At 33.4% G+C, this 24941-nt stretch overlaps 6 protein-coding genes across 8 annotated transcripts; 4 read left to right on the top strand and 2 right to left on the bottom strand.

The window, feature by feature from the left end:
• The first annotated feature begins 110 nt into the window (after positions 1–110).
• On the top strand, positions 111–5969 carry LOC142546799 (transcription factor MYB17-like). Of its 2 annotated transcripts, none has more exons than XM_075654710.1 (4): positions 111–275; positions 827–1188; positions 4850–4979; positions 5184–5969. In XM_075654710.1, the coding sequence occupies exons 2-4, from the start codon at positions 1056–1058 to the stop codon at positions 5818–5820; spliced, it is 900 nt and encodes a 299-aa protein (XP_075510825.1). In that variant the 5' UTR covers positions 111–275; positions 827–1055; the 3' UTR covers positions 5821–5969. The 2 variants fall into 2 exon arrangements, with proteins under 2 accessions (XP_075510825.1, XP_075510824.1); XM_075654709.1 differs by lacking the exon at positions 111–275 and adding an exon at positions 282–704.
• Positions 5970–7548: 1579 nt separating this feature from the next.
• On the top strand, positions 7549–12068 carry LOC142546798 (FT-interacting protein 3-like). Its single transcript, XM_075654708.1, has 2 exons — positions 7549–7920; positions 8835–12068. Exon 2 carries the CDS (start codon positions 8860–8862, stop codon positions 11860–11862), a length of 3003 nt encoding a protein of 1000 aa, XP_075510823.1. The 5' UTR covers positions 7549–7920; positions 8835–8859; the 3' UTR covers positions 11863–12068.
• A 1913-nt stretch (positions 12069–13981) lies between these two features.
• On the top strand, positions 13982–16577 carry LOC142546797 (voltage-dependent chloride channel 1, chloroplastic-like). Of its 2 annotated transcripts, XM_075654706.1 has the most exons (4): positions 13982–14766; positions 15348–15515; positions 15653–15859; positions 16244–16577. In XM_075654706.1, the coding sequence occupies exons 1-4, from the start codon at positions 14074–14076 to the stop codon at positions 16442–16444; spliced, it is 1269 nt and encodes a 422-aa protein (XP_075510821.1). In that variant the 5' UTR covers positions 13982–14073; the 3' UTR covers positions 16445–16577. The 2 variants fall into 2 exon arrangements, with proteins under 2 accessions (XP_075510821.1, XP_075510822.1); XM_075654707.1 differs by lacking the exon at positions 15348–15515.
• A 937-nt stretch (positions 16578–17514) lies between these two features.
• LOC142546796 (uncharacterized) lies at positions 17515–19102 on the top strand. Its single transcript, XM_075654705.1, has 2 exons — positions 17515–17853; positions 18707–19102. Exons 1-2 carry the CDS (start codon positions 17613–17615, stop codon positions 18925–18927), a joined length of 462 nt encoding a protein of 153 aa, XP_075510820.1. The 5' UTR covers positions 17515–17612; the 3' UTR covers positions 18928–19102.
• Positions 19103–19324: 222 nt separating this feature from the next.
• On the bottom strand, positions 19325–21496 carry LOC142546795 (F-box/kelch-repeat protein SKIP4-like). Its single transcript, XM_075654703.1, is given in 3 exon segments — positions 19325–20073; positions 20170–20497; positions 20500–21496. Coding segments are annotated over 3 exon segments (1080 nt in total). The 5' UTR covers positions 20654–21496; the 3' UTR covers positions 19325–19475.
• Positions 21497–22070: 574 nt separating this feature from the next.
• Positions 22071–24294, bottom strand: LOC142546794 (large ribosomal subunit protein eL36y-like). Its single transcript, XM_075654702.1, has 4 exons — positions 24147–24294; positions 22749–22859; positions 22353–22552; positions 22071–22272 (listed from the first exon to the last, which is right to left on the bottom strand). The coding sequence occupies exons 2-4, from the start codon at positions 22848–22850 to the stop codon at positions 22242–22244; spliced, it is 333 nt and encodes a 110-aa protein (XP_075510817.1). The 5' UTR covers positions 22851–22859; positions 24147–24294; the 3' UTR covers positions 22071–22241.
• Between the last annotated feature and the right edge of the window lie 647 nt (positions 24295–24941).

Raw genomic sequence — 24941 nt, 5'->3', positions numbered from 1 at the left:
CAATATCTAAGAATTGGATTGATCAAATACAAATTGAGCTTAAATAACAAAGATTGTCATAACCCATGAAAGTGTTTCAAAGAAACTTTCTGCACTTGGAGACAAAACAAAATAAGGTTAATAAATATGTACAAGAAAAAAAAGTATCTTGATTTGAGCTTTGGTTAATCAGTAATTCGACTAAAATATTGCAAGAGGAAGGAAAGCTCATGTGATGATGACCATGATCCTTAATTTATGGGCATTGACGAAATAAATTGATGAAATACCTGAAGGTGAGGAAACAGCAGTGTCCGCAGTAAATATGCAAATTTCTTGTTCCATTGAATCAATCATTCAATATCCTCGTCCTTCTTTTTGAAAATTATATTAAAAACACAGTATTTATTGTGTAAGCGTACTACTTATGTAGCTATAAATTATTGTGAGTGGTAGCATTAGATGAATTGCCGGCTGAGTTGCCGCCATTTCGATCTGTAAAAGCATTCTTGAATGTCTTTTTCACGTTATCTTTTGCAGATTCAATTCTGGAATTTTCATTCTCTTTGACTTTGTTCGTTTTTGCAACTCATTTTGAATTTTTAAGAGAAGTGAACTTATAATTTTCAAGTTTTGCATTTTCTTGTTTCTTTTGTTCACTTCACTTCTGTCCATCATTGTGGCCTGTGGGGAGAAAGGGGGGGAAAGAACCGGTTGTGGGAAGAGTACGTGTGTGTGTTCTGTGTTTTGATCTCCAGATGACTCTACATGTGTGTTTTTTTTTTTTGACGTAATCTTTGAAGCTTCAGGACTTGCATTTTCTTGTTTTTTGGTGTCTTCTGTTCAGAATTGTGGAGAAAATGGGGAAAACGGGACAAAGGAAGGTGTATTTTCGCATGCTTTCTTGATGGGCAGAGCACCGTGTTTTGTTATCCCTGTATTACTCTGAAATTATGTCTTTTCATTTGAATAATCTTTTAAGCTTAATCAAAGACTTTTGAATTTATTTTCATTGCTGGGGATATTGGGAAAAAAACTAGTGTTACGAAACGTGTATCTGTGTGTGTGTTCTTTTGATGGGGAGAGCTCCTTGTTGTGATAAGAAGGGATTGAAGAAAGGGCCTTGGACTCCTGAAGAAGACGATAAATTGGTCGAATATATCAAAAAGCATGGCCATGGCAGTTGGCGTTCTCTCCCCAAGCTTGCAGGTGTTGCTTGGTTATTTTCATTTCAAGAAAATTGTTATCTTTCTTTGGTGAACGAGTTAACTCAGTATTAACCCAAGTCTTGAGTTGGCCCAGTAGCAGATTGTTTATTTCAATGACAGTTTCATAATCAAATTTATGTGAGGCTCTCAGTTTTAACTGAGCCTATGTTAGTAGTGTTTTAATGAATTGCATTGAATAAGCATAGAAGGTTAAAAGTAGGTTTTTTTTTTTGTGAGCAAAATGTTCTTTTCAATACTTCAGCTACTCTGCTTCTATCAAAATACCAAGATGAATGACGCAAATATGAAATAGGTCTGAAAGGATTACGATTCTGTGATGGCTTAAATTTGATGCAAGTGAGAAGTGAAGATGTTAAAATCGGTAGACTGTGAAGGACTTTCGAATGCAATGCATGTATTTTATGTATCATGGCCGCATTTAACTAAACTAGCAAAAAAGCACGTGCATCCGCACGTGAACCCATATTCTAAATAACTAAAAAATAAATTAATAGTAAAAATATTTTTAATCTTTGCATAACGTGATCAAATCCATGAAACAACATTTCGTTCGGAAAAAGATAGATCAAAACAAATTATAAGAATTTGGAATAATGATTTATCAGATTAAGTACTAAATTGAACTAAAATAACAATACAAATACAATGATGTGAAAGGATTTGAATTGATTAAGCAATATAAGAGTGTAAATAGAATTATATGAATATATTTAATTACTTAAGCAATATAAGAGTGGCAGAAAACATTTTAGTATATGATGTTGATATTTATCTACTCATTACATCAATTAATTGATAAATATGTTCCTAAAATGTAAAAATTACATCTTGAAAATCTAAAATAGTACTTACTTATAATTTGGAATAATTAAGAACATATGACAACAATTTTTCATTTTAAGTTTTTCTAAAAGTATTAATTTTTATTGTGAATATCGGTAGGGTTGACTCGTCTCACATATAAAAATCGTGAGACATTCTCACAAGAGACTTACTCTACACCAACATAACTTCCAATTTAGTTATGTTAACGTTATACTAATAATTATTTGTAGGAACATCTTGCTCTTACTCTTTTTTACTCATTTGTGTCATTTTTTAAAATAATTTTATCAGTGTACCATTTGACTCTACTTTTTTTTTCTACATATAAAAGATACCGTCATTGATTTTTTTTTTTAGAAAAATAAGCTGAAAAAGTATCAATTGTGATAAAATCTGTGAATAATCTCAAATTTTTATTTTTATTTTTTCAAATTAAGTGTTTATTGATTTTTTTATTTAATGTGTGCTTACCTTTTTGTCAATATAATTGTCATTATATACTTGTATGTAAATAACTCTACAAATACAAATAAAATGTCATGACATTATTGTTATGAGTGAGTACTATTTGATAATATATAAATATGAGGAGACTTAAATAAAATAGAATCTATGAGAGTAATTAAAACAATTAATCATTCAATTTATGGGAAAAAACTTGTGAAAAAATTGATTGATTTTCTACATATTTCTTTCTCATTTTAGCAATTGTACAACAATATTTTTCTAGCATCACATCATCCGATGTACGTGGATGAACGATTCATTTGTCCACACTTTTATAGGTACTTCTTATTCAAATTTATTAATTTTTTATTAATATTATTCAAATTCACAATTAAATTTAGATTTATAATATATTATATTTGTTCATGCATTTAGAAATTAATAGTTTGTAAAATAAATTTAAAATTTTAATTAAATATAATTTTATTTTCAATTCAAATTTTTTATTTAATTTAAAAGTAATAATGATTATTTAATTTTTAATTTTTTCATTTGTCAATATTTAATTTAGAATTTATTTGAATGACTCTTCGTTCAAAGCACTCAGATACTTTATCATGAGTCCTTCATATATATAATTTTTTGAAGTTTTTTTTAAATCTAATTATATTAAAATTTATTTTTAATAATTCATTGAATTCAAATGATAGTGAAATAGAACAATAAATAACATAATTAATTTAATTTAGAATTTAAATGAAAGTCCAAGAAAGATATTAAAATGAAAAAAATAATTGATATTAATATTAAGTAAATTTAATAGTATGTTTTTTAAAAAAGTAGCTCAAACATTTAAAAACATGGACATGACTTATTTGCTACATATAAATTAAAATATGAATATAACTCATCTTTATTTACAACAATTAGAAAAATTTTCTATCATCCACACATTTATATGTATATAATATATAATGAAATAAATTTTTTAATGAAATATGACTTAATTAAATATTATTAGAATGAAAGAAAGATAAGGGAAGAAAGTCAAAATCACAAAATCATAATCATAAAACGTGGTTAATTAGTATTAATTATTAATTAATAGACTAAATGTGAAACTACCACATATGTTACTTAATAATGAAAATAAGTAAGCATGTAAATGATAATTATGTCCTTTCACAATTGAAAAAGAAGTTATTAACAGAAAATTTGAATTCGTTTTCATTATATATTTCTATTTTAAGGTTTTTTTTTTCTTATTATCGTTTGAAAAATAAAATCATGTACACTACTGATGAATTCTATATATATTGTACATTAAAAAGTTACTAAATTTGAATTAGAATAAAATATAATTACTTAAGTATAATAATATTTTCCAATTCAATTGATTATTATTAAAAGGCTATCAATACATTAGATTTATATTGTGCTTAACTTTTTCAAATTTTTCCTCTTTTTTGTTAATTAAAAACAATAAAAAAACTAATGAAAAAATTGATTGATTTTCTACATATTTCTTTCTCATTTTATCAACTGTACAACAATATTTTTCTCTTATCATATCATCCAATATATGTGGATGAACGATTCTTCGTCCACACTTTTATATGTACTTCTGATTCAAATTTATTAACTTTTTTGATTAATATTATTTATATTCACAATTTAGGTTTATAAAATATTATATTTGTTCATGCATTTAAAAATTAATAGTTTGACAAAATAAATTTAAAATTTTGATTAAATATAATTTTATTTTCAATTCAATTCCTTTTATTTAGTTTAAAAATAATACTGATTATTTTAATTTTTTTGTTTCTTCATTTATCAATATTAAATTTAGAACGAAAATTATTAAAATGAAAAAAATAATTGATATTAATATTAAGTAAATTTAATAGTATGTTTATTTAAAATTAGCTCAAACATTTAAGAACATGGAGAGGAAAGTCAAAATCACAAAATAATAACCATAAAATATGGTTAATTAGTATTAATTATTAATTAATGAAATAAATGCGAAATTACCACGTATGTTACCTAATAATGAAAATAAATAAACATGTGAAGGGTAATAATGTCCGTTCACAATGAGAAAACTGTTTTATTATCCACACTTTTATAGGAATATAGATTATGTCCTTGGTACCCAGTATCATGACCAAGAATTTAGTTTAGGGTAGGAAACTTGCTATGTTTTTGGTTGAGATAACTTGCATTTATTAAAAAAGGTATGTATACAGAAGTTCGATTTCATTTGAGCTCGTTTATGGTGCATCATTTCAATGCCTTTTAATAAATTTAACATCTTGGAAATCCCTTACTGTTAATGGAAGACTGGTTTGTTTTATCGATTACAGGTATTTTTCGCTGTGGAAAGAGTTGTCGGTTACGTTGGACGAACTATCTTAGGCCAGACATCAAACGAGGTCCCTTCAGTGCCGAAGAGGAGAAGCTTGTCATCCAGTTGCATGGCATCCTTGGAAACAGGTTTTTAGCATTTTCTACAATATTGCATTTGCATATATAACCGATATGATTAAATTTAAAACAGTCCTAAAATTTAGCTCTTCCTATGGTGAGCCATTCAAACAAAAGACACTATCTGTACAAAAAGAAATACACGAGCTCGAACTTTCCACAGTGCACTTTTTAAAATGATGAATGTTTTGATTTTGGTCTTTAATGCTTCAGATGGGCTACCATTGCGTCCCAACTAGCCGGTAGGACAGATAACGAGATAAAGAACTTGTGGAACACTCATCTGAAGAAGCGATTGCTCCAAATGGGCATCAACCCTCAAACTCACGAGCCCTCCTCGACACCCAATGGTTCACATAAAAGAATCCCAGCCTCTCCTTCTACACGTCACATGGCACAATGGGAGGGAGCAAGGCTCGAAGCCGAAGCTCGCCTCTCCAAAGAATCTCCACTCTCAAATATCCAGTCATCTTCTCTGAAATCAGATGCTGACTTTTTCCTACGTCTGTGGAATTCGGAGGTTGGAGAAACGTTTCGGAAGTTTCACAATGAGGGGGAAATTGTTTCTCCAGTTGTAGTCTCTTCTCCATCAACAAAGTACGGCTCTACATCTGGAACCACTAGCGAAGCTGGGCTTTTTGCAGCTAATTTCTCCGAGAAATACCACGACACAGAGTGCAAATCATGCAACAACGAAGTTTGGCAAATATCAAATTCCTCAACCTCAAATGAATTGGAGGATGATTCATCTGAATCTGCGTTGCAGCTGCTTTTGGACTTTCCTAGTAACAATGACATGAATTTCTTGGAGCACACCGATATCTATAACTCGTATCCTGCAATTTTTTAGTGAAAGCTATGGGCTTTAGTTTCCTCTAGTTTAGTTTGTGAAACCAAGTGTTTCTGGAGATGGAATTTGTGGTATATTTTAGGTTTTTATTAATGTAATTTCTCAAGATTCAATGCTCATCCCATTTCATATATTTTGAAGTTTGAGTTTACCATGATATCTGGTATTTTGCATGCGATTGTGTAGAATAGTTCAGTTTAGACAAGTCTGATTCTTTCTCAACTTTTTCTCTTGGGAATTGGGCCCAGAAAAGTTGTCTCAATTCTAACAAAGACAATGACATGTCCATCCTTAACTTTTTATTTTTATAATAAACAAATCCTCTTCTAAACATGTAGTTCTAAATAAAATGTTTAATATATAGAAATATTATATTTAATTTCATATGAATATTCCCAAATCTTTTAGAACATTTATTTTTATTTGTGATGGAATGATAGATATTACCAATTAGGTCATCTATCCTTGTCAAAAAGCTTTCCCTAGTGGACGTGGTCGCTTGGCAAGTTAAATCAAAATTGTTATATACGTTCTTTTTTATTCAACCTGACAAATTTAAATCCGTATCTGAATTAATTATAATTGTCTTTCGAACAACATTTCTCAGAACTTTTATTATAAGCAAAAATTCGTGTGAGACGGTCTCGTTGGTCGTATTTTGTGAGTCATATCTCTTATTTGGGTCATTCATGAAATTTTTTACTTTTTTATCCTGATAGTATTACTTTTTATTGTGAATATCGGTAGGATTGACCTGTTTCATGGATAAAAAGATCTCTCACTAATAAACTAGAAAGATTCATTAAAAAAGAATCAAGAAAAACTAGACATAGACTAGTGGATAGTCAAGTGAATTCAAAACTCTAAAACCCGTCTCAAACTCACCATTCGATTACTTAATTAAAATTAAGATTATTTTAATTATATTATTTAGTTTTAATCAAAAAATTTCAATATTCATGGTAACAATAATCTAATCATCGTATGTTAAAATTTTAATATAACATCGTAGACTTGAAATATCAAGCAACACATACTATTTTAATTTAAAAAAATTGATAACTCTCAATTATAATTATTTATAAATCTACTTATTTTTCATATGAAACCATTGTACACCACAAATCGCTAATCAAACAAGAGGCAAGTTGCGTGTGGTGATTGATGTTTGGTATGGAGTTGATTGATTTCGTCCAAGCCGAGCTACAAAACATATTTCTTTATTTTGTTTTATCAAGATATTTTATTTCTAACTTCAGTAGGCCACGACCACCTTGTATTCTTTCTATTTATTCAATAAATTAAATAAATAAGGCCCCTGTTTATGCATTTCTAGGCGAACGGGATTCATATATTAATAGTTTCTACTCCCATAACTTACGTCCATTCATGTGTTTTTATTTTTTTAATAAAAACGTTGAACTTTATGGATAATGAAAATAAGAAGTAAAATAATTTAATAAAGATTGTTATTTTGTAAAAACATTTTAATATATTTAAATTGGACAATACATAAAATTGTGAGTTCGATTCTTACTCAGTTTTTTATATTTTTTTATTTTTTTAATTTATATATCAAAATTATATTATAATTTTTTATTATATTTCTTATAATTATAATTTGATTTTTTTAAATATAAGTCAAATGACTAATAAAAAATATTGTACAAGAGGTCATCGATGATGCACAGTGTTGATAAAATGACGTGCGCGTTTTAGTTCAAGTAAACGCAAGAAAACATGAACCAATCAGCCACCATTCCTTTTTATACGAATAGCTAATTCCTCTCTTCTTCCTAGAGTCTTTCCTTGATTTTGCCTCTTCGTGGGACTTCTTTTTCATCTTTATAGAGTGTGCAACTTTGTATATTATATGTAGATTGGTATAAAATCTTTGTTCAATTTCCTTGAAACTTTCAATTTCCCATGTCTTCGTCACTCTTCCGTCTCCGTTTCTTTTTCCACCACTGACCCTTGTGGTCTTTATGATCAATCTCTTGTTTTATACCATCAGTTTTTGTTCGTTTTAGCTGCGCCTAAAGTCCCAGAATCAAAGATTCTCATTAAGAATTTTCAGAAGCTGTGTAAACCTTGGGAAAGGTGACTTTTTTCCTCTGTTTTTTTTATGTACGACTACGGTATCATGTTGTGTGTTCTGTTTTTCTTTTTCTTTTTGGGTTTATCCTGTCTGTTCCGTAGATTCCAGTTTCGATAACGGTGCGTGTGGATAAAGTTGACTTATTTTTTATGGTATTTTCATAATGTTTATTCTATTAAAATATTGGTCTTGAAAAGATTATAATTTTATTTCAGTGGTGGAGGTATATTCTCAGATTTCTTGAACATAATTGGGAAATTTAGATTGAGGCTTCCAAAATACATTACTGTGGCTGATCTTTGACTGAAAATCCATTGTATAAAAACAGTGTGTCAAAGGGCAGATTTTCGTTTTATTCGATCAGTTGCTTTTTGTGGTTTGATCTGTATTCTGAAATTATGGGATAATTTTTTGTTGCATTCGGAAATTAAAATACATTAATTTCGATTATATTTTTTTATTTTTAACTATACGTGAAATTTTAAACTCATAATTTATTTATTTAGACGGCCGGTGAACTTGAAATGTATAATAATTAAGGGGAAAAGTTATATAACCATCTGACGGATAGAATTGAAGTTTATGGTCTTGATGTCTACTACTACAAAAAAATTATTTGAATATATTTGAAAATCATGAATTTGAAACCCATCGATCTAAATTCAACCTTTACTATCAGCTGTGAAATGTAGGAAGTAGAATTTAACATGAAATGTTATGCTTTAAAATTTTAGATCATTATGTTACTATGAGATTGACTAATGATCATACGTATATGATCTTTATGTAGTTTCTCTTTGCGTTTTGGAGTTTTCAACTTGATGCTGCTAATATCTGTAATTGCTGTTTTCAAACTTTAAATTTGAACCACTTACTTTTTGCGGGCTACTTATTTTGTTTATTCTGCTTCATCAAGATCAAGATATTGGTTGACTTAAATCATGAACAATCTCAAGCTAGCGGTGGAAGTAGTTCGAGCCCACAATCTTATGCCCAGAGATGGGCAAGGTTCATCCAATCCATTCGTGGAGCTTCACTTTGATGGTCAGAAATTCCGCACCACCGTAAAAGAAAAGGATCTCGACCCATTTTGGAACGAGACTTTCTATTTTAACGTATCTAACTCTAATGATCTGCATAACCTCTCACTTGAGGCTTATGTATACAACAGCAACAGAACCAATAATTCCAGATCGTCGCTTGGAAAGGTCAGGATAACTGGTATATCCTTCGTTCCTTATTCTGATGCTGTCGTTTTTGACTACCCTCTGGAAAAAGGTAGCATTTTCTCGCGTGCTAAAGGGGAGCTTGGCATGAAAGTTTATATAACTGATAGTTCGCTTCTGAACAACTCGGTCCCTCATCCTGAGATAGCTTCATCTTCTTATTCGAGCTTGCATTCTGTCAGTGAAAAGCTGCTTTCTCAAAAAGTGGAAGACATTGTCTCGGAGTTACCGGCTAAACAACGCAAAAAGGGGTCAAGACACACATTTTATAATATTCCAAAATCAAACAACCAGCAGCAACCGCCCCCTCCTGTACACACAAATAGTGAAATGAGGTTTGAACCACAGGCCCCACAGGTTGTTCGAACGTATTCGGGTTTATCTTCACAGCCTGCCGACTTTACACTGAAAGAAACGAGCCCTTTTCTTGGAGGAGGACAAGTTGTTGGGGGCCGAGTCATACGTTCAGATAAGCAGCAGAGTGTTTATGATCTAGTTGAGCCCATGCAATTCCTCTTTGTACGGGTCGTCAAGGCTCGTGACCTTCCTAACATGGATCTCACTGGGAGTCTTAACCCTTATGTTGAAGTGAGACTTGGAAACTACAAAGGAGTCACGGGGCATTACGAGAAAAACCAGAACCCAGAGTGGAACACAGTGTTTACCTTTTCAAAAGATAGAATGCAGTCATCTATTTTGGAAGTCGTGGTTAAAGGTAAGAATTTGGTGAAAGATGATTTTGTTGGATTTGTTCGATTTGATCTCCATGAGATTCCCACGAGAGTTCCACCAGATAGTCCTTTGGCTCCAGAATGGTATCGTCTTGAAGATGAGAAGGGTGAGAAAACGAAAGGGGAACTGATGGTTGCTGTTTGGATTGGCACACAAGCTGACGAGGCTTTTCCGGATGCCTGGCATTCAGATGCAGCTAGCCCTGTGGATATCTCGGGTCCTTCCACACACGGCCGTGCAAAAGTCTATCACTCCCCTAGATTGTGGTATGTGCGGGTGAATGTGATTGAGGCACAAGACTTGGTTGTGTTTGAAAAAAATCATTTTCCAAATGTTCAAGTTAAGGCACAGATTGGGAACCAAATTTTGAAGACGAAGGCAGTCCAATCCCAAACCATGAATGCTTTATGGAATGAAGAATTCATGTTTGTTGCTGCTGAACCTTTTGATGATCATCTGATCATTTCAGTTGAAGATCGTGTTGGTCCAAACAAAGACGAGGTTCTTGGTAGGACTTTTATACCCCTTTCAACAGTTGATCGACGTGCAGATGATCGAATGATTCACTCCCATTGGTTTAACCTTCAGAAACCAAATTCAACTGAAATTGAGGAGCCAAAAAGAGAGAAATTTTCGAGTAGGATCAATCTTCGAATCTGCCTTGACGGAGGCTATCATGTTCTTGATGAGTCTACACATTATAGTAGTGATCTACGACCGACAGCAAAACAACTCTGGAAGCCACCAATTGGTATCTTAGATCTGGGTATTCTGAATGCCGATGCCCTCACTCCAATGAAAATAAGAACCGGGCGAGGTACATCTGATACATATTGTGTTGCCAAGTATGGTCAGAAATGGGTTCGAACCAGGACAATTATCGACAGCTTAAATCCAAAGTACAACGAGCAGTACACTTGGGAAGTTTTTGATCCAGCCACTGTTATTACAATAGGCGTTTTTGACAATGCTCAAATGGGTGACAAGGATTCGAATGGTAATCGAGACATGAAAATTGGGAAAGTTAGAATTCGAATCTCGACCCTTGAAACTGACAGGGTTTACACTCATTTTTACCCCTTACTAGTACTCCACCCTTCTGGTATAAAGAAGATGGGAGAACTACACTTGGCAATTCGATTTTCATGCACATCGGTTGTAAACATGATGTGTTTATATTCAAGACCCCTCTTGCCAAAAATGCACTATGTTAGGCCATTAAGCGTGCTGCAGCTTGACATACTACGTCAGCAAGCTGTCAGTATAGTTGCAGCACGGCTAAGTCGAGCTGAACCTCCTCTCAGAAAAGAAGTTATCGAGTACATGACCGATGCAAACTCACATTTGTGGAGCATGAGGCGCAGTAAGGCGAACTTTTTCCGCCTGATGTCGGTTTTTAACGGGCTTTTCTCTATGGGGAGATGGTTGAAAGAAGTTTCTGCGTGGAAGAACCCTATAACAACAGTTTTAGTCCAAGTTCTCTATGTGATGCTCATATGCTTCCCTGAACTGATTCTTCCGACAATATTTCTCTACATGTTTCTCATCGGGCTCTGGAACTACCGGTACCGACCTAGATATCCTCCTCACATGAACACAAAACTATCATTCGCTGATGCAGTGCACCCCGATGAGCTTGACGAGGAATTCGACACATTCCCCACATCACGAGGCTCAGAGCTTGTAAGAATGAGGTATGATCGCTTACGAAGTGTGGCTGGCCGTATCCAAATGGTTGTTGGCGATATAGCCTCACAAGGAGAGAGGGTTCAAGCACTGCTAAGTTGGCGAGATCCCCGGGCAACTGTAATATTCATGGCATTTTGTATCATGATCGCCATTGTTTTATATACTGTGCCTTTCCAGTTACTGATCATCTTGGTGGGATTGTATGCCATGAGGCATCCCAAGCTCCGTCACAAGCTGCCACCACCTCCAGTGAACTTTTTCCGGCGGCTTCCGGCCAAGACTGATAGCATGTTGTGAGTTAAACATCTTGTATTCTGGTTTTGCTTCTCCTTTCTGTTGTGTCATGTATGGTTTGGTCATGTTGCTCAAAAGTGTACAAAAATATGTAATTCTGCGACTGTACTTTGTTCTGCTCACGGGTGGCTAAAACGGGGCATAGAATCAATAGCTTCATCACTGGGCTAGATTGGCCGCTCTGAGAAATAAACTGTGTTGTTGCCATTTTTCTGGTTTTTGCTGCAGGATACTTACCATGTATAATACAAACTAGCTACTTTACCGCGTGTGTGTACAGTTTTTTTTATAATTATCTATAGACTAAAGTGAAATTTGACAAATTATCGAGGACTAAAGTGATATTTGGAATAGTTGTAATTTAAAACAAAAATAAAAAAAAATGTTTTTTGAGATTTAAAAAAATAATAACAAAAATGTAATTTTGATATAAAATAAAAGTAAAATTGGGAAATCAAAAAACAGACAACTTTTTTGTGGGAGATTCTTAATAGATAGTAATAGATGCAATGCTGGTATGAGATTATTGTTTTTTGTAAATTATTTTTGTACATATTCTCTACCGAGGCAATAATTCTTGGGGTTGGCATATTACATACATACAGATTGAGAAAAAGATTTAGTGAAATTATCAATAAATTTGAACATTTATTTCTTTAAATGAGCTAGATCAAGATGGGTAAACCAGAATTTGTGCAAGTATAGTAGACTATCAGAAAGAAGACTTGATTCTGGTATGCCGATTAATAAGTAGCAGTGGAAAGTAATAATAAATAAGAGCACCCACATTGATAAATTAATGAGTAATTATTAACACCAATTAATATTCATGCACCAATGTGAAAATATACATTATTAATTTTGGTTGTCATGTCAGCATAAAAATTCATCGAAATTAATCTCATTAATTCACATAAAACAAAAAAGTCAAACGGTTCTTTTGACTATATATCTATATATATATATATTATTTATTTTTTTATTTTGTTTTGAAAAATAAATCCTTCCAAAAAAAATATTTTATTTAAAAAACCAAATGATAACAAAAAGTCCAATTATTTTTTATTTTTTTAATAATATTTTAATCAATATTGAAATTAAGTTATTTTTAAAATAATAATACTATTTATTTTCAATAATATTTATTGTAAATTTTTAAACAAAATTAGAAAGATATTTAATTAATATAAAATTAAAAAAATAATAAATGGACAGTGAGACCCATAAATAATGAAAGTGAGTGTGTATTAATAATGAGAAAATGTTAATATAATGATTATGTGGCTCGTAGACCCCAGACTTTTTGAAGAGATGGAAAGTTAATAACATACATTAATTATTACGGACGCGGATGCCCTAATAAATGAAAATGATAAAAAAATAAAGGCTTAGCCTGACCGGGTTCGAACCGGTGACTGAGTGATCTGCAGTCATTTGCACTACCACTGAGCTATGGACCCTTTAAAGCAACTAATGTTGATGTAATAAGAATTTGACACATCACACAAATTTGATTCGAAATATCTCTTTTATTTATTGCTACGTAACACAAATCCACCAATCACCCAAATAACTCATAAACCACGTCACCAGTCACACACAACTGTCTGTGTTTGAGAACGATTCATAAATAAATCAGATATATTGATCCATTAATTTCAAGGTTGGCATATATCTTGAGATAAAAATACAGACTTTTTATTTAGTTTATTCATATAAATTATTATTTTATTATAAATACAATCAAACTTGATTCGTCTTACAGATAAAAATCGTGAAACTATCTCACAGATATGTTAATCTAATAAACGTTACATTATTTTACCTGATCCATGTAATTCAATATATCACCCAACATCAAATTAGTGTTATTGAAATTTGACAAAAACTTGTGTGAGACGGTCTCACATGTCGTATTTTGTGAAACAGATCTCTTATTTAGGTCATCAATGAAAATTATTACTTATTATTATGAATATCGGTAGGGTTGATCCATCTCATAGATAAAAATTTGTGGAATCGTCACACAAAAAACCTACTCTTGAAATTTTAGGAAGAGTTTATGTATATCCAAGCAAATGCAATTCATCATATATAAAAATGCAACAATAACCGATAATTGTAACGACTCTCTAATCCGATTACCACACGCACAGTTTTCACACACTAGCTTTGTCCCCTCTCCATTTCAACCCTCGTTCTTGAATCCCACAGATGAGAAACCCTACTCGAAACCATGTTTCACCTTCTTGTTCTACCCATTTTAACCCCATAATCCTCCTCAAATGTCACGACCCCTCATTTCCGATCCACTCCAAGAAACCACGTAGAATTTCCTTGCAATTTCTCTGTTCATCACAACCCTCAGGAAACTCAAACTCTTCTTCAGATCAACATTCAACCCTTTTCTCGATTCTTAAAGCTATACCCGATTGGGCTGATATGATAAAAGAGCGAGGTATGGTGCAGAAAAGATCCTTGTATGACCATGAAAAATGGGTTCAGCACAGAAGCTCTTCAAGACACGTGAGGCATTTCTTGTCGAGCTTAAGTTCGCGGGTGATCTTGTCATTGGTACCGCCGGTTATTGTGTTTACATCGTTTGCGGTTATTATAGCTAGCTATAATACTGCTGTTTATATGGGATGGCTGCCGGAATTTTTCCCCATTTTGAGGGCCCCTTCTTTGCCTTATCAGTTGACAGCCCCGGCTCTGGCTCTGCTACTGGTTTTCAGAACCGAAGCCTCGTATTCGAGGTATGAAGAAGGGAAGAAGGCTTGGACTAAGGTTATTGCGGGGACAAATGACCTTGCTAGGCAAGTGATTGCAAGTGTGTCGAGCCCGAGTGATGTGCTGTTAAAAAAGGCAATTTTACATTATATTATGGCATTCCCAGTTGCTCTTAAGGTTTGAAATTTCTTTCTTGCTTCTGTCCTTTTAATTTAGCAAAATATATCTTTAAGTTTACTTTCCATCTCTCATCTCTGGTTAGAAGCTCTATGACTGCTTGAATATTTGTCATTGGTCTGGATATGCCCATAAATTTATTTAATGGTTAGAACTTGTAGTGTTGCATATTATTAAGTGGAAATCCTACTGCTCTGTAGATTTGTCTGTCGAGTATGTTCAGCGTGCCTCTTCTGTATGGTTGGTTGCGGTGTCACAATTGTTTGTGAAGAAAGTTCAGGCTTTTTTGTCCGTGTTTGGGACTTCAATAATGAGCTCCGAGTTTATCGTTTTGTGAATAATCAATCTGTTGAAATTCTAGGACCTTTTTTTATCATTGTCGAATATGATTAAAGCGTTTTGAACTAGCAAGGTAGTTTGAGTCCCGTTGGAAAATTATCGCACAATGGCTGAACCTAAAACTTTCTTAGATACTCAATCCTCCTATTTTTTAGTTTCTATATTTGCTCTGATTCCTGTACTCACTGATCAAGTTTATGTCAGAAACACAACTTAATGATATAGAAACTCCTTCGATGCAGTGCCATATCATCTATCAATCTGATATAGACAAAGATCTTCGAAATTTACTTCCCACTGATGATTTAGCCATAGTTCTCGGTTCAAATCATCGTCCTCGGTGCATCATTGAACTTATCTCTCAAAGCCTTCAGTTACTAGATATTGAGGATTCAAAGCGCCATTGTTTGGTAATTTGGAACATATCTCAAAAACCTTTTTCCTTTTCTGGCTGGCAGTACTTGGACTTATTCAACATTTTGGATGAGCAAAAGAATTGATCTTTAACTGTTTCCCAAATCGATTTTTATGTCAAATAGTATTGCAGGAAACAAAACTTTCTTGTTTTCATGAGGGCATCGAGATTTGCGAACAGCTGGTCGGTATACCAATTCCTCTCTCATACACAAGATTAACCTCAAGATTTTTAGTTCTCTGGCATTTTACACTTCCCATCATACTTTGGGATGATTGTCACTGGATCATTGTGCCTGCTACTTTTATCAGTGCCGCCTCTTTATTTTGCATCGAGGAGGTATTTTTCTTTCCTGTTGCTTACCTCGACGTGCTTTTATTTGTAAAAAAATGGTGAAATTTTAATCCCAATTACTTTCTCGTGCTTGGATAACCGAAATACTTTCTCGTGATTCATAGTTGCTGGGATCAACTATGTTCCTTGTACTATTTGATAAAATGACTAAAGGGGATTGTCCTATCATGTGTGACCATCTATATGCCGCAAAAGCGGCATTTTGTCTTTTGAGCTATGTGTACATCATTACAACAACTTTTGGTACAATGTTAGAAGATCGAACCTACAGTAAATTACTACCAATATCAACTGCGCATACTTCATGGAAATCTGCCAATTTGTGAAGTCTCTTCACACAAATTTTTTGTTTATCTTTATTATCCGCAGGTAGGTGTTCTTATAGAAGAACCCTTTCCAATGCTTGCTCTGGATGAGCTCTGCCATATGACTCATAGAAGCATCAAGGATGTTATGAGAAACGAGGAGTTAATCCAGGATCATGTACACGCGAAAAAAACAATCCGCCTTAATAAGCAGGTTCTAAATGGATCTATTACCTCTTCTCTGGAAGGCAGAGAACCTGGTTAAGACATTTTCTTCTACCTCGTGAAGAAGTCCCCAGTTTTCTTGGTTTAACTTTGTAAAACATGAATTAGTTACAAGTCAGATTCTCCAATATTATACATGTATATATATATATCCAGGAATATGGATTCCGTGCTGCCCTGTGTGCATTGTGTATCTATCTTCTATTTTTCCGTATCAAATGTGAATTATCAATTTATTCAGAAAAAATTAGCCGCAAGGCTACAAATTTTCACAATAACAAGTTGAAAAACCAAGATTTTAACATAAATAGGCATTAACTTTTATAATTTAAATTTTATTATATATACAACTGCAGCTGTGTTCTTTTTTTTAAAAAAAAAAACTTGTTATATATATCTATTCTATTTTATTAAGATTGAGCACATGATAATAAATACTTAGGAGGATACCAATTTTTTCTTCCAATTTTATCATTACATGATACTAATATTACACTTTTGTTTTTTGTTTTTTTTTTAAATTTCAACACACACTTTTATTTTTTTATTTTGTTATTTCAACAATTCAATTATCAATTTAGTCACTCCATATATTGTCAAATTACACGTTAGTCCAGCGATAATGATAAAAAAATTTGTACACACACGCATCGTTTGTGCTTAGTAACTAGTATTTATTAACTATTTTGTATTATATTCATGAGTAAGTCTACGGTCTCACAAATCTTTATCTGTGAGAAGGGTCAATCCTACCGATATTCACAATAAAAAAGTAATACTCTTAGCATAAAAAGTAATATTTTTTCATGAATAATTCAAATAAGAGATTTGTATCACAAAATATGATCCGTGAGATAGTCACACGTAGTTGTTTACCTTTTCCTATAGCCATGAATAGTGGGACTGAACATCGTAAATTTTTTTTACCATCTTGCCGCTCGTGACGCTCGCTTTGTTAAATTTATGATTTTTTTTAATAAGAAAATTTGACCTTGGGATCTTCTTGCTAAACCTTTAAACTTGAGATAGTTTTTTTGCAAATACTAAAAGCATGAATATCAGATTATTCTACGATCCCTCCCACGACCCATAAAAGGGAAATTAAACCCCTGCGTCTCAAAATTTCCCGAATGTAACCCCCAAATTCTAATCTCTCTCTCTCTCTCTCTCTCTCTCTCAATTGAGAGGGAAAAAGGTTCGAAGTTCAAATGTCGATGCGAACGCGAAACGACGACGAATCAGAGGTCCGAGAAGAGGAAGAAGATGAGGTGTCAAAGCTGGAGGAAGAAGTGGAGCGTATGGCGGAAAAGGTGCTGGAGTACAGAACTTCACTACCCAATCAACTCACCACAACTCTTGCTTCTCTTCTTTCAACTCAGCGACCCATGATACCCGACCCGGAAGTTAGAACGATTTCGGGGTCGGATTCGGAACTTGGGGTTAGCCAGGGTCAGTTTCTTGATTGTGCTTGTGTGCGCTTTTGGATCCGAGTGTTAGCTCGCTGTTAGGGTTTACCTTCTCTGTATGTTTTATTGCGGGAATGGGATTTGCTCTGTGAAAGCAATAAGATGGGAACTGTTTAATTTTTCTGCAATGTCTTGAACACCTTAACTTTCTTTTTTCCCCTTCTCTAGTTTTTATTTTCCAGGGTTATTTGTAGGAATATTTTCCATTTCATGACTGAGAATTTGGAATAGGTCCCATGATCCACTATTCAGTTGCATGTCATACACAAATATTCTTGCATGCGGATTGAGGAACCATGTCACAAGTGGTGTTCTACTTGGAAGAAATAAGCGTATGTACACTTGCTCCTCGGCGATGTGATATACTAATTTTAGGGGCCCTTGATGGTCTATGTAAGCACAAAATGTAAGTCTTCTGAGAAGGAGACTGCAAATTCCCATTTTTGCTTCTCCATTAGTTTAAGAAATTTGTTAGATGTTGATAGTACCAGCATTTAGTCTTCCGAGAAGGAGTCTTGACACTTGAACAACGATTCATTTTCATTTTGGTGTCTGGCAACCAAGATTGCATTTTTTAGCGTAGAAACTGAAAATTCTGAGTAGACTTTCCATAAGCTGATTCCCTGGCCCCAACAAAGTGTGTCCCTTCATGGTTGTATACTTGCTTGTTCTCCTTTCTGGGGCCTCTTTTTGAATGTCATGTAAACTTGCTTGTTTGCTAATATTGATCTTCTGAATAATGTTATATGAATTGCATGTGTTCCATATCTTCGTTTGGTCTGCTTAACATTAGATGTCTTTTTCTTTAATGTGGAGCCTTTTCCCCATCGCTGCAGGTGTGGCGAGACCTGTCGAGTCAGGGAGCATGGCCTTGTTAGTCAGAGAGGATCAGGAGGAAGAAGAGAAGATACAGCTTCTTAAGCAAAAGATTTCAACTAATGCCTCTAAAATGCAAATTGTCGTGCAGAGGATGAAAGAATATATGGCGAGGATCGATAAATTGGAGTCGTCCAATGACGTCATCCATCCGGCCTTTAAAAGGAAAAGGAATAGTTGAACTAGGGTTACACATTTATTTCTTTTTCTTGGTATCCATCATCTTATCTGTAAACAATATGTTGTGCTTAATGCTCGAGCAGTGTGTTTTTATCTGTATTGGATGAACTTTTCGGGTGCAAGGATATGAACATGTTTTCTAAACTGCATAAAGATGTAAAGTGGTCGGTATGTATTTATTGATTTTGATCAGAGGCAACAAGCTTAGAAAAGTAAACACACCAGGAATTTTTTCAGTTTGAGATTTGAGAAGCGGACAAAACCGAGTACTCGTAATTTATTTTAAAATTTTAGTAACCTGCACTTGCTATTTGTTTGGATATTTTTTATGTAATATCAGAAATTTTTAATCTCAATATCATCCATGAAATGTTTTAAAGTTAAAATCATTCCATCCAAAGCGCCAAGTAAACTAGGTTATTTCAAAGAACGAGAATTACCCCAACTCATACAAACTAGGTACTATCGGTAGACTCAAATGAATACAATTTTGCACAATGTGTTGCAACTTGTAAATGTAAAATTGAATATTATATGTACAACAGAAACTCAAATAGCAAGAGATTTGCAGCTTATAACGTCATTCACGGATATCAAACCTGGAACAGAAGAACTCAACAAAACACGATCCGCATGATAAATATCTTGAACATCAAACATCACCGTACTCAGTCCCTTCCCGATAACAAACATCTTCTTACCAACAGCCACAAGTCGACACGGTGGCCGAGTCAAAAGCCTCGACAATCTCCTCACAGTTATCCACTCCCTACGATCTTTTTGCCACACCATTAGTCTAGCACCTAAAGTTTTGTTCAGTACGAATAATACAACATCTATAACAAATGCAGGACCACACCAACCAGAGATAAAATCAGCGTCAGCACGGTTCCAAGTTTCGTTGAACGGTTCATATACAATAGCATATGCATGAGACAATATGCCTTGAGAACCACATCTAACATAAATCTTCCCATCTAAGACGAGAGAATCTTCAACATGCGGAATAACATTTGGGTCCATGTGAGGACTCCAACAATTTGTGCGGGGATCATAAGAATCCCAAGAATTTGTATGACCTAATTTTGATCCAAGCCCTCCCATGGCAAATATTTTCCCGTTCAAAGCTTCGTGTGCAAAATAGCTCCTAAGAATAACAACAATTGACAATCAGGATAACGCGAGTAGAACTTGAAAGAATTATTGTTACTACTTTTTTGAAGAAACCATGATGTTTATATACCTTGGAGTGGATAAACAACCAGCAGCACTCCACATATTCGTCAGAGCATCATAAAAATAGACTTCACTAGTGGCATCTTCCACCCAACCACAGCCTCCAAACAGGAAGAGTTTCGTACCTAACACTTCAAACCCCACACTTTTTCTCTTCAAGAAGCAACTTGGAAGGCCATGTACGAGCTTCCAACCCCTTTTGAAATGGTTTGGATCCAACATGTAAATGCAAAGCTCCTCGGACTTGTTTATGCACAGAGCATAAATCCACGTCTCAGCTAAATGATGTTTGAGTCGATAAGAAACCCACTCTTTGCTGCATACCAACTCTTTGAAACATGTTTGAGATGTGGATGATACCTCCTAGGAACTCTCGCCAAGCAGGAAACAACAATGTCATCTGGAAGCCCAGGAATTAAAGCTGATAGCTCTGATCTACCGCGACCCTCACTCCTGCTTTCTAAGTTATCACAAACTGAAGGTGATTCCATTGGACTACTAAACCTACAGGATCCAGTTTCCCCTCATTCTATCCGGTAAAATTTAAAGTAAACATTAATTACCATAAATGCAACTTTGGACATTGTCCTGCTAACACATAGTGATGGATTACAAGACCCAATTCTGCACTGAATGGAGACCATTTTATGTCATTTTATTTCAAACTACACAGCCATTTTTTAAAAGAACAAGATGAGTGATTTTACAGGGAAAAAAAAACTTGAAAAGGCCAAAGAAGCTGGACAAGTAAATATCCTCAACAAAAGTATAAAGCCAATGAGATCGAAAGCCAGAAACCAGCAATTTCAAGCACATTTCATACCCCCTCCGTCTCAAATTGTAGTTAATTTGTACCCATTTTTTACGTATAACTTTGAACAACTGACCGATGTATCTTAAATTTTTTGTTAATAAGATTACATCATATAACATAAAACAAGATTTGAAAATCAATTTTCGCAAAAACTTCCAACTATACAATACATTAAATTTTGAATCCATCATACACATAAATTTATAGTTTATCCCAAATCAATGATCTCATTTGTTAATAAAGAAAATATATTAAATTTTGATTTTCTCAATTACTCTCACATCAAAAATCAAAACACCAGGAAATCACACACACATATTAAAAAAAACCGGACGAATTCCACACAAATTCATGAAGAGACAAACCATAAATCGCATAAAATTACCAATCACATTTGCGGCAATAAATAATCTGATTTTCGAAAATGATTCAGAATGGGGGAAAAATAGACTCAGAAACTTGCCCTTAATCAGTAGTTGCCTCGGAGATTCAGCTCGTAAAAATTATGAACGAACAACAATTCAGGTTTATTCAATTAAAATAAATTAATAATAATCTATCCTATATTATTAAATACGAGAACATGTAGTAACTAACTTCTGGTATTTCAATTCATACTTTTTTCTTTTTTTAAATATATTTTTTAATTCATATGTCAAAATTATATTTTTTATATTTATTTAGCGCAGGTCCTTGTAAATAAAATTAAAATTTAATAATTAGAGATTGTTTTTTTGTTTGATATTAAATACACCATGTAATTAGATTATTACACAATTGGGTATGAGCCTTGGGCCATTTTAGTATACGGCTTTATATCGGCCCACGAGAATAATGGCCACAGCTTCTCCAAAATAATTTTCAACCCCTCGTTTTCTCTTTTAAAATTATGCTCTCCTTTCTCAATTTGTAGCTGTTTAATTTTCACATCCAGCATATTTAGTTTTCAAGTAATAATATATATATTCTTATCCGAAAAATATAAATTTCTTAAATTTTCAAACAATTTTGTGTATGACTTGACAAAGGCACTATCTTCTATGCAATTTGGCAAGAAAATTAAAAAACTTATCTTTTAAAAATAGATGGGGAAATCGATTTAAAACGACTCTACTAGTTTATTAAAACTTGAATAAAACCTTAGACGGCATTAGTGACACGAGAAACAAGATGTAAACTCAAGTTTAACAAAACAGACAAACTAGATAACACCGCTAGAATTTTTTTTGCTACAGAAGCCTACACGTAGAATCGAGAGCAACAGACTATTTCTTCTTCTCACCACCTCCAGCAGCCCTAATATGACCAAAAGAATAATATTAGCATAACCATCAAGATGAAACCGGATTAAATTAGAATGGTAATGATCAAATCACCTCATCCTCCGGAGAGCAGATGCCATCTCTTCACGCTTCCTCTTTGCTCTCTTGTGGGTGCCCAACTTTCTCTTAGCCACTTTCAATGCCCGCTTGTCTTTCCCAACTTTGAGAAGCTCGGTGATACGCTTCTCATAGGGAGCAAATCCAGCAACTTCCCGGATGAGACTTCTAGCAAAATGCACTCTTTTGCTGGTTTTCTGTCCGGAAAGGGCGAAAAAACACAAACTATATATTATCAATGGCTTCTCCATAATGCCAATGATTATTGTATCCTCGAGATTCGAGACATAATTCACAGCGAAATAACATCACATTTCATTATTACATACAGAACCTAGGCAAACATATTTCACACGTCAGCTATTAACACCTTAGAGGGCTGAAATATGTTACCCCTTTTCTATCAGAAGGGCGAGGTGCCAGCTCTTTCTTGGTCACTATATGCCCTTTGTTCAAACCCACAAAGAAGCCTGAATTAGGCTGTTTGGGAGCCATTACCTATAACTGTACAAAAATGACCAAATCAGCTGAAGAACATGACGCAAAAGAAAATATAACTTTAAACAAAAGATGGCACCAGAAGTCAGTATTCAAGAATGTATTATGTGTTCATAGAACCATAATCGATTCTATTCTAACCATAAAAATCCAAAGCATAAAAGCACATCCACAGCATTGTCAATTAGCAACGGATGCCTCATGAGAAAAGCCTTCTAGATTAACTGTAATTATATCAATAAAATGAGTGTAACCCATAGGTAAATCCCCAGGTCATATTAACATTAAAACAATTGAACTGTATTGTGTATCTATTCTATCCTGGGGATCAGAGAAAAATATCTATCTTAAAAATGAGATTAGTGCGACATATGACGACGTGATATGTTAACAACCATGATTGGTGCATGATTTAAAAAAAATACGCCGTCAAATCACGACATACTTTAAAACCACATGACACATACTAGACATTGTTATTCAAATTCAAGATCTCGTTTAACCAGACTTTAATATTTTTTTACAACCCCAAAAAAATGCAAATCAAACATTCCATAATTTCTCTCAACCAGAATAGACATTAAAAAGAAAAGTTCAAGCTTCTCTGTTTTATAAAATACTTTGAAGCATACAATCACGCAAAATATATATCAATATTTAATCGATCGATCATGGATTTAATAAATGAACAAATATGATTGCACCAGTTTCATGGAAAACGCGAAGAACATTCATGAACAAGCAAACAACAAAATATTCAACTATTCAACGACGTATCTGGAGGATAATATATACAAGCTGCGAACTGCAAGAATTCAATTTCATTTATTTTATTTTCCGTTAGCAATTTTTTTGTAAAATCCCAGATCCATATGGTTCGATATAAATAAATACCACAAAAAAATAATGACATACGGTCGCAAAGGCAAAGGCATCAAGTAATGAACTTATTATAATATAGAACTTAACATAGTATAACATTTTATTCATAATTTCCATTACAGTCAAGGTATTTTCCTCAAAGTGGACAGCAAGAAAATAAAAACTTCTGCATGCTTCAATATTACATAAAACCAAAAAACACCGCAGATCTTGTAATATATAACAGATGAAGCAACTGAATAACATTAAATAAAGGTAAAAGCTAAAATCACACAGTCTAAATCGACGATTAAATTGTAATTAACTGTTGATTTCCAGCAGGTAAAATTTAATTCCACTACTCTTAGAGCAACAGAATGAAAGCTACACTGATGCAGAAGTAAAGAGAGTACGGCGGTGGCGAGAGCTTACCTTCACGGAGGAGTAGCGGAAGCTGCTTCTAGGGCTTCTAAACCATATTATGGTGTTCGGCTGTAATTATAAAAGAAGGATTCCACGTGGCACTATTTTTCATTTTTTTGATAAAAAAAAAAAACCAAATCCATTACTAATATAAAGGAGATTACAGATTAGATTATATCAGAAGACGGAGGAATAACTCTCACGTAGAATAGTTCGCTTTCGTTGAAATATGAGTCGTTGGATTCGTTGATTTTGACATAAACAACAGAACAAATTATATTATCTTCGAGTTAGGTTAGATTCACTCCACAATTTTCTCTCACACATTTAAAAATAATAAAAATTAAATGTAACGTGGAAACAAAATTCCTAATTTTTTTATCAGTTTTATTAGTGATTAAATACACATTAATGCTTAAATTTCAGTTGATATATGAAAATGAACACTAATGCTTAAATTACATCTTATTATTATTCACAAGTGTCACTTTCCGCAATGTAATTTAAACATGAAAAACCAGCAAATCTTTCGACGTTGATTTCCAATATACTTTCAACATTAAAACTTTCTTTTTTTAATCTTCTATGTTTTATACGGGAATATCAATTTGTTACTTTGAAATACCTTTTTTCTTTTAGGTTGCAGGATCTTTCATATGATGTTTAACGTAATCTCTTATTCCAATTCTTGATTGATCAATCAAACATAAAAAAAAAATTAAAATTAAATTTCATCACCTTTCTTCAAAAAAATTAAATTTCATCACAACTCTTGGGTCCAATTGCCAGGCAATGATCCAATAA

The sequence above is a fragment of the Primulina tabacum genome, chromosome 5 (assembly GCF_025594145.1).
Source record: "Primulina tabacum isolate GXHZ01 chromosome 5, ASM2559414v2, whole genome shotgun sequence".
Taxonomy (NCBI): Eukaryota; Viridiplantae; Streptophyta; class Magnoliopsida; order Lamiales; family Gesneriaceae; genus Primulina; species Primulina tabacum.
The sequence above is the reverse complement of the archived record's forward strand: the minus strand, read 5'-3'. Positions and strand labels throughout refer to the sequence as shown.

What these genes read in the sequence shown, in the direction of transcription:
- LOC142546799 (XM_075654710.1), top strand. Translation starts at nt 1,056, where the DNA reads ATGGGGAGAGCTCCTTGTTGTGATAAGAAGGGATTGAAGAAAGGGCCT. An exon ending in TTCTCTCCCCAAGCTTGCAG is followed by an intron (nt 1,189 to 4,849) that starts GTGTTGCTTGGT and finishes TATCGATTACAG; the next exon opens with GTATTTTTCGCTGTGGAAAG. An exon ending in CATGGCATCCTTGGAAACAG is followed by an intron (nt 4,980 to 5,183) that starts GTTTTTAGCATT and finishes TTAATGCTTCAG; the next exon opens with ATGGGCTACCATTGCGTCCC.
- LOC142546798 (XM_075654708.1), top strand. Translation starts at nt 8,860, where the DNA reads ATGAACAATCTCAAGCTAGCGGTGGAAGTAGTTCGAGCCCACAATCTT.
- LOC142546797 (XM_075654706.1), top strand. Translation starts at nt 14,074, where the DNA reads ATGAGAAACCCTACTCGAAACCATGTTTCACCTTCTTGTTCTACCCAT. An exon ending in CATTCCCAGTTGCTCTTAAG is followed by an intron (nt 14,767 to 15,347) that starts GTTTGAAATTTC and finishes CCTTCGATGCAG; the next exon opens with TGCCATATCATCTATCAATC. An exon ending in CTTTATTTTGCATCGAGGAG is followed by an intron (nt 15,860 to 16,243) that starts GTATTTTTCTTT and finishes TATTATCCGCAG; the next exon opens with GTAGGTGTTCTTATAGAAGA.
- LOC142546796 (XM_075654705.1), top strand. Translation starts at nt 17,613, where the DNA reads ATGTCGATGCGAACGCGAAACGACGACGAATCAGAGGTCCGAGAAGAG. An exon ending in GGAACTTGGGGTTAGCCAGG is followed by an intron (nt 17,854 to 18,706) that starts GTCAGTTTCTTG and finishes CCATCGCTGCAG; the next exon opens with GTGTGGCGAGACCTGTCGAG.
- LOC142546794 (XM_075654702.1), bottom strand. Translation starts at nt 22,850, where the DNA reads ATGGCTCCCAAACAGCCTAATTCAGGCTTCTTTGTGGGTTTGAACAAA. An exon ending in GCCCTTCTGATAGAAAAGGG is followed by an intron (nt 22,553 to 22,748) that starts GTAACATATTTC and finishes CTTTCCGGACAG; the next exon opens with AAAACCAGCAAAAGAGTGCA. An exon ending in TCTGCTCTCCGGAGGATGAG is followed by an intron (nt 22,273 to 22,352) that starts GTGATTTGATCA and finishes TGGTCATATTAG; the next exon opens with GGCTGCTGGAGGTGGTGAGA.